This window comes from Pteropus alecto, unplaced genomic scaffold, assembly GCF_000325575.1.
Source record: "Pteropus alecto unplaced genomic scaffold, ASM32557v1 scaffold281, whole genome shotgun sequence".
Taxonomy (NCBI): Eukaryota; Metazoa; Chordata; class Mammalia; order Chiroptera; family Pteropodidae; genus Pteropus; species Pteropus alecto.
In genome coordinates, this window is record NW_006431909.1 from 216,152 (window position 1) to 223,808 (window position 7,657).

The following is a 7,657-nucleotide window of genomic DNA, read 5'->3' on the forward strand; positions in this document are numbered from 1 at the left end:
AAAACTATTTGCCCATATAAATATGGGTTTACTTATGGACTCTAGATTCTGTTCCACTGGTCCGTCTGTCCATTTTGCTGCCAATACCATGCCATTTGGATTACTGTCGCTTTGTAGTATAATTTGAAGTTGAGTAGAATGATGCCTTCAGCCTCATTTTTTTTTTCTCAGAATGGCAATTTGGGTCTTTTGTGCTTCTATACAAATCTGATGATTTTTTTGTTCTATTTCTTTAAAAAATGCTGATGGGATTTTGATGGGAATTGCATTAAGTCTGCTTTAGATAATATGGTCATTTTAACTATGTTGATTCTTCCAATTCAAGAATACAGAATATCTTTCCATTTCTTTGTATCTTCTGTGATTTCTTTTAATAGGGTCTTACAGTTTTCATTAGATAGGTCCTTTACTTGTTTTGTTAGATTTATTCCTAGGTATTTTATTATTTTTGTTGCAATTGCAAAAAGAATTATTTTTTCCACTTCTTTTTCTGACACTTCATTATTAGAGTATAGGAATGCTGTGGATTTTCGAACATTGATTTTGTATCCAGAAACTTTACTGTATTTGCTAATTGTTTCTAGTAGTGTTCTTGTGGAGTCTTTAGGGTTTTCTATATAGAGAATCATGTCATCTGCAAATAGTGACAGTTTGACATCTTTGTTTCCTATTTGGATGCCTTTTATATCTTTCTCTTGTCTAATTGCATTTGTTAGGACCTCCAATGTTATATTGAATAACAGTGGCGATAGTGGGCAGCCTTGCCTTGTTCCTGATCTTAGAAGGAAGGTTTTTAGTTCATTGTTTCTTTATCTCTCTGTTTCTGTCATTTTAATTTGATTTTGTTCTATGATTTTTCGCTCTGTTCCCTCGTTTTATGATATGTGTTTCAGTTCTGGATTTTTGGTGTGTGGTTACCACTGAGTTTATGTAAAGAATAGATATATATATATATACAGTGGTCCATTTTTCTATGTGTGCCTTATCTCCACTCTCTTTTGCAAATTTGGATCTTTATTCCCTCCCCTTTTGTGTTTTTGTTGCCTCAAGTTATTCCTATATATGTTATACATTCATTTCTTATTTTCTTGTTTTCAATTGGTTTTTCTTTTTGCCTTTTACCATTATGTAATATTTAAGCTTATAATACTCTGTTCTTAATAAGGGTTGCACTTTCCTGCTTCTGTCTGCCTTTTAGTTATCTTACTAATAGTTATATAATTTTTTGACCTTTTGTTTCAGGTACAGTGACCCCTTCAGCAGGCCTTGTGGTGGAAAATTTCCTCAGCTTTTTGTATGTCTGGAAAGGTCTTTTTTTCTCCTTTATATCTCTTATTCTTGCTGACTATATTATTCTTGGCTGGTAATTTCTCTCACCAGTAGTTTGAATATTTGGTTCCACCCCATCCTTGCTTGTAACGTTTGTGCTAAGAAGTCTGATAGTCTAGCGGATTTTCCTTTATAAGTTATTATCTTCTTTTCCGTGGCTGCCTTGAGAACAATTTGTCATTAATTTTTGACAGTTTTAATATAATGTGTCTTGGAGAAGGCCTCTTTTGGTTGAGATAATTGGGTTTGCTTTTTGCTTCCTGTGTTCAAAGATTCAGTTCTTTGATAGGTTTGGGAAATTCTCATCGACTATTTGTCTGAATATGTTCTCTGTTCCCTACTCCCTCTCCTGGTATACTCATTTTCTTCCTTTGCTTTTTCTGATGATGTCAGATAATCCTTCTGTAGAGTTCTTTCATTTTTTTTTTTTCATTCTCAAGTCTTTCTATTCATCCTTCTGTGTCATTTCCAGAGTTCTGTTTTTCATATCACTAATTTTTTTCTCCATCTGGTCAGCTTTATCTCCTAAGCTTGCTATTTTATTCTTCATCTTTTTTAATGAGTACCTCATCTCCAGAAGTTCTGTTGGGTTCTTTTTTAGGGCTTTATTCTCTGTGGTAAGGTATTCTTGTTTTTTGTTTTGTTTCTGAGTTCATTGAACTGTCAATCAGAATTTTCTTTCATCTTGAGTTTTTTCTGAAGTGCAGTCTCAAATTCTTTGTCATTTTAATTGCATATTTCTTTGTCTTGAAGCTTATTTTCTGGAAATTTTTCTCTTTCTGTGCTGCCTTGTTACATTGGTTGTTCATGGTGTTTGATGGACCATTTTTCCGCCTGGGTATTTTGGAAGTGTACTCTGCCTTTTTTTCTTTTTTCCCCAAGAAAATTCATAATAAAGTGTTGTCTCTTTAGGAGGTTGATAAAAAGGGGGTTTTCTTTTGATTTCTAGTAGGTGGAATCCAAGTTTCTTGGACCTCTGCTTTGAGATTAAAAATGACCCTTCCTCTCTGGTGGGCTGTGTGCCTCCTCTGTAACCAGGTCACCTCAGTCCCAGGGATCCACCCTCATTGGAGGATACAGTGGGTGATGGGGCTTCAATCCTCTGAAAAGTCCCTGAAGCCCCATTACTGCCCCAAGGTCAGATGCAAGGTCCCCTTAGCTTCCTTCCATATCAGCCTGACTGAATGGGGGTGAGGTTGATTGGGAAATGAGGTAGTGTTTGTAGCTGTTTCTCTTCCCATAATGCTATCCCCCAGGTTTCAGTTGTCTTGCCTAGATATCACTGTAGTGTATGTTTCAGTACTGATTATTTAAATTCCCCTGGGGCTAGGTGCTAGCTCTGGGAGGATACGGGGAAGAGGGGCATGACCAGACGTGACCAGGCTCTGTGACTCGCCTTCCCACTGGCAATGGCAGTTGCTAAGACACAGCTGTCACCCAGCCACACTCAGTCTCTGCCCTGATCACTAGGCACCACTGCGTGGAATGTGCTGATCCTTCAGGACTGTCTGGATCTTCAAAGAGCCAAGAACTGGCCACGAAACCTCCCCTCCCCCTTGTCCTGCAGAGAGCTCCAGCTCCTATCACAGTTACTTTATTCCTCTGTCCTCATCCACCTCCCAGACACGTGGCTTTATTCACCTTTGGATGCTCTGATGCGCAGACCTCTCAGATGTGCTTGTGTGCATATTGGGTGTTATTTGAATCGTAGATGTTCAGCTCGTTGTTATTTCAAGGGAAGATTTCTGGGGAGATACCTCATGCTGCCACGCTTCTGACATCATTCTATTGCTTCTTTAAACACATTTAGAACATATGCTCTAAAGCCTTTTTTTGGTAAAATCCAGCATCAGTGTTCACTAGGAATTAGTTTCTGTGACTGACTTTTTCTCAATAGGGGTCATATTTCCCCTCTCATTTTTGTTTTGCTTTCTTTGTATGTCCAGTAATTTTTGCTAGAAACCTGACATTGTGAATAATATGTTATAGTAATATGAATTCTATTATGTCTGTTGCTGAGGTTTATTGGTTTTTGTTCTCACAGGCAATTGGTTGGAATCAAGCTTCATACTCTGCCCTACTGCCTCCCACCCCCTTCTCCCTCAAGTGTGAAGCAGCTGATAGATCAGCTTAGTTCTTAAGCTTCTAGCTGCTGCTTTTTACTCTGCACCCTGAGGGGAGGTAGGTTCTCCTTGTTTTCATGTACATTAGCTCAAAGGCAAGGAATTAGTGAGTGTTTATACATAGATTTGGGGGTTTACTTTCTCCAGTTCTCTTTTTTCCCTAATGTTTTCTTTCCTTATACTTCCTGCTGCTTTGTCAGCCCCATCTTCTGACACCTGAATCTGCTTGAGCTATTAGCAGATTGTGGAATGCTGTTAAATGAAGAAATCTCAGAATCGCACTTCTGTTGTTCAAAACTCTTTTTAGTATCTTCTGTCTGCTTTTTGCTCAGTTCTCTGTGATCTCTCCAATTGCTTAATTTGACTATCAACCTGGAGTTCTGGCAGAGTTTGTACTCAGATTTTAGGTCTTATCTGTTCTATAGTTCTCTCACTTCCAGAATTTATCCCTAAATCTGCAGCTCATCTGCCATCCTAAATTCTGTTCTCTTCCACCTTTGAGGATGTATGCTGTGGTTTTCTGCCTTAAGAGCTGTGAGGTTTCAGGTACCTTGACGTAAAAAAAAGCCAAAAACCTAATAGTTCTTAGCCTTTGTAGTTGCTGTCCTTTCAGAATATTTGATTGATCTGGTTGCTTTTCAGCGCCATCTGTTATTTATTTATTATATATTATGTTCACATTTTATAATTATTATCTGAGGTTTATTTTCCTGACCAATTCACTGTGCTTTACTGGATATTGAAAGTCACTCCATGCATTTTAAAACCATGGTTTTCTTGCATAACACATTAATCTCGAAGGGAGAAAAAATTAACCTCCCCAGTGAAGCCAGAAAAAATTGTTCTGACCTTGCAATACACTGCATCTCACACATACTTCTGTTTTAGTAACTGTAACACTTTCTTCTAAGTTTGTGTCTTTCTTGAAGATATGTGTTACATGCTTTGAGGCTTTAACTTCTTGTGAGCAGGGATAGTGTTTTCTATCTTGGCATGCTAGGAAAAGAATGCAGTTTGGGGGTACAAAGTGACTTCATAGTAAATATTTTTAGAATGAGTTTAGAATGAATCTGCCAGCAGGTACTTGTCCTTTGATTTTCGTTTCCCTCACAATGTTAATCACAAAACAAGGAAAATGATAGGCTTTCATTACAAGTATTCATATGAGTGCCACAAAGAATGGGATCAAAACTAGTCCCAATATCTAGTCAACCCGTTCTGAATACAGTTCCTTTCCATTGCAGGGATCAGTTTCATTCAAAGATGTGACTGTGGACTTTACTCGAGAGGAGTGGCAGCACCTGGATCCTGCTCAGAAGACTCTGTACATGGATGTGATGTTGGAAAACTATTGCCACCTCGTTTCTGTGGGTAAGAAAACGTCTCTGAAACTTTCAGTAGCATGTATTTCCTTTCAAAATGCCTAAACTATGTGTCATTTTGAATTTCGGGGATAAGAGGTGAGGAATCCTTTTTGGTTAGTAGAAAGGATGATTGCGTTTTCACTTACCTGGTGCGGGGTGTTAAGTTTATTGTTATACAAAGGTGTATATTAATTTGTAGTACTGAAAATGCACCTTACTGATTTTTCAAATGTAGTTAAGCCTAAGCAACTTAATCCACATCTTCTTTAATCAGGGTGTCGCATGACCAAGCCTGATGTGATCCTCAAGTTGGAACGAGGAGAAGAGCCATGGACATCATTTACAGGTCATACCTGCTTAGGTGAGCTTCTGACTCTCAGGCTGATGAAATCTAATGGAAAGTAAATTTTATAGTGGTCAGGTGCTGGCTGGCACCTTTGAAACATTTGGAGAGTGTCTTTTTACTACTTATTTCAAAGGCTCCTAACCTTTGAAATAACCATTGTGCCTGCAGACTTAAAGCAAACTTTCAAATATCACTTTCCCTGTAAATATTCTTTCCTAATTTGCATAATGTTATGAAAGATAGTTACCATTGTTGACATAATTAAAGTGTACTATAGGCCTATGGTTTTTTTAGATTTTTTAAAATTTGTTTATTTCTAGCTTTCTCAGAATTATCTCCTTACCATTATATAGATTTGGGGGGGGGTGCTTTCTTAAATCTATCTTTAGAAAAGAAAAATTTCAGTTAATGTGTCTCTTATTTGCTTTCCATTTTCCTTCTTTTATTACCTCATATTTGTTTTTTGTACTAAGTTGCCATTCTTACTATAAATCTAGCTATTTTAAAACTTTCTTGCTTTGGCCCAGACTGATAATTTTACAGTTAGCATTTACTTCCATTAAATTTGATGGTTCATTTTATATGGCTGACCATCATTTCTTAAATCAGTCCTGATTTGGGTAAAACATTAACTCATTCTTATCCTGACTTTTTGAGTGATTATTTCCAACTTGGTCTATTTTCTTCACTACTGTGGCCATATTTCCTGGAACAATACCTAGCATATAATAGTCACACAAATTTTTTTTAACGTATATTGCTTACTAGACTCTCAGTCTTATTTGATTTCTCAAGGGATAAACCTTTGAATTATAATAATCTCATCCATTCTCAGGACTTAAGCTTCGTGTTTTATGTTGATACCTCTAAATGGACATACTCTGCACATTTCTTCCACCTTCGTTCTACGCCTTTAGGAGTTCTGTACTCTGATGTCTCACCTATTATATGACAGTATGTCAGAAAAGAAAATCACTAAATTTTCCAGCTCTTTAATTCTTTTGCATTATCTATTTCTATATTATTTTTCTCACCTGATATACACTTCATTATTCTGTGTCTGTCATCATTAATGAGAATCTCTTCACAATTCATAGTAAAGTTATCAGCCTATGAAATATATTAACTCCCTCCCATATTTCCATTTGTCATTGACATCATACAAAATAACAACTCTCTTATTTCATGTCTTGACTACTGAATTACCATTTGGCTTTGCTATAATTTTGGTTCTAACTTTAAATTTATATTGTTATTTTTCTGACAAGATATATCACTTGTTATCTGTTATTTGTTTTATGAAACTAAAATTACTCTTCAAAACTAAAATTACTTTTCATTTAAGGACTAACATAATAAACTTTAATCTGGTCTTTTCAACTTTATTTCTCTTTCTTGGAGAAAACTCTTGCCAATTTCCACTTGATTCAGTGTTCTAACTTCTTTTCATACGTGTAGGTTTTGTCATCTTGTCTGTACTTTTCTTTGTGTTGTGTTCCCTTCCACAGTGTTGAGATTTCTTCTCCATGAACTATTTCTTAACTACTCCACATCATATCTACCATTTTTTTCTGCATTCCCATGCTACTTACAAACTATAACACACACAGTGCTTGGATATGATTATATAATTTCATATCTGATTGTACATGGTTTATGCTTAAGGATTCTTTCCCTCAAAGATAAGATCCTCTGTTTCGATATTCTTTGCTGTAGTATATAACATGTTAGGTATTCAGTAGTTGCTTCATGAATGGTTTGTGGAGCTGTACAGGGGAGATATCTTTTTCCCGCATTCAGAAAGCATGTGCTTGTAAATTTCTTTCAGATACACCTGTTCAGACCATGGCTCTGTAAATTCTGATCAAAATGTTTTGACTCTACCAAATAGTACTTACCTGTCATGCACAGTGTTATGTAAACTTTTATGGATGAGATTTGTCAGATATGGGGACAACCTTGAAAACTTGTTTAAATGTAAAAAGTGAATCTAGGGGATATAAAATTTTGTTTACAGGAGAAATTCCTTGTGTATTGGTATTGGTGGTAATGTATTCAAGGCAGAAAAAGATTTTTGAGCCTAGATTTAAAATTATTCTAGATGTAGATGATTACAGTAACAAAATAAATTATACCTCTAAACTTAAAAGAGAAATGAAGGATAAAGTTAATGAGTGATTTAGAACTAGAATGAATGATCTGAACTGAAGTTAGGGAATGTTACTGTATTTAGGAAAGACTTGAACAGTCTTTGTTTAAACCTGAAAAAATAAAGTCAGTGACTGAAACGAGGAATAGTTATAATTGATGGTCATGAGTTTTTTTAAATGAACAATTCTGAAAGAATTGATAGTAACAGCAGTCTGAATACACAGGTGAATATACCCTTTGTCTGTTTTAAATTTCCTATTTTTTTTTTTTTTTTTTTTCTTTGACACCTATCTTTATCTGTAGATGGTGATAATTGCAATATATAAATTGAATGTTGTTTTTTG

The 7,657-nt window shown here is 35.8% G+C and overlaps 1 protein-coding gene across 6 annotated transcripts in view; it reads left to right on the forward strand.

The window, feature by feature from the left end:
• Positions 1 to 7,657, forward strand: part of ZNF567 (zinc finger protein 567) — a 29,433-nt gene that overhangs the window by 18,607 nt on the left and 3,169 nt on the right. For 4 of the 6 annotated variants that reach the window (XM_006905937.3, XM_006905936.3, XM_015598569.2 and 1 more), the window contains 2 exons: positions 4,697 to 4,823; positions 5,091 to 5,177. In XM_006905937.3, coding sequence (XP_006905999.1) covers positions 4,697 to 4,823; positions 5,091 to 5,177 — 214 coding nt within the window. Of the gene's footprint in view, positions 1 to 3,373; positions 3,511 to 4,696; positions 4,824 to 5,090; positions 5,178 to 7,657 lie in introns of all 6 variants that reach the window. The other 2 variants (XM_006905938.3, XM_025040519.1) reach the window with 1 other exon arrangement.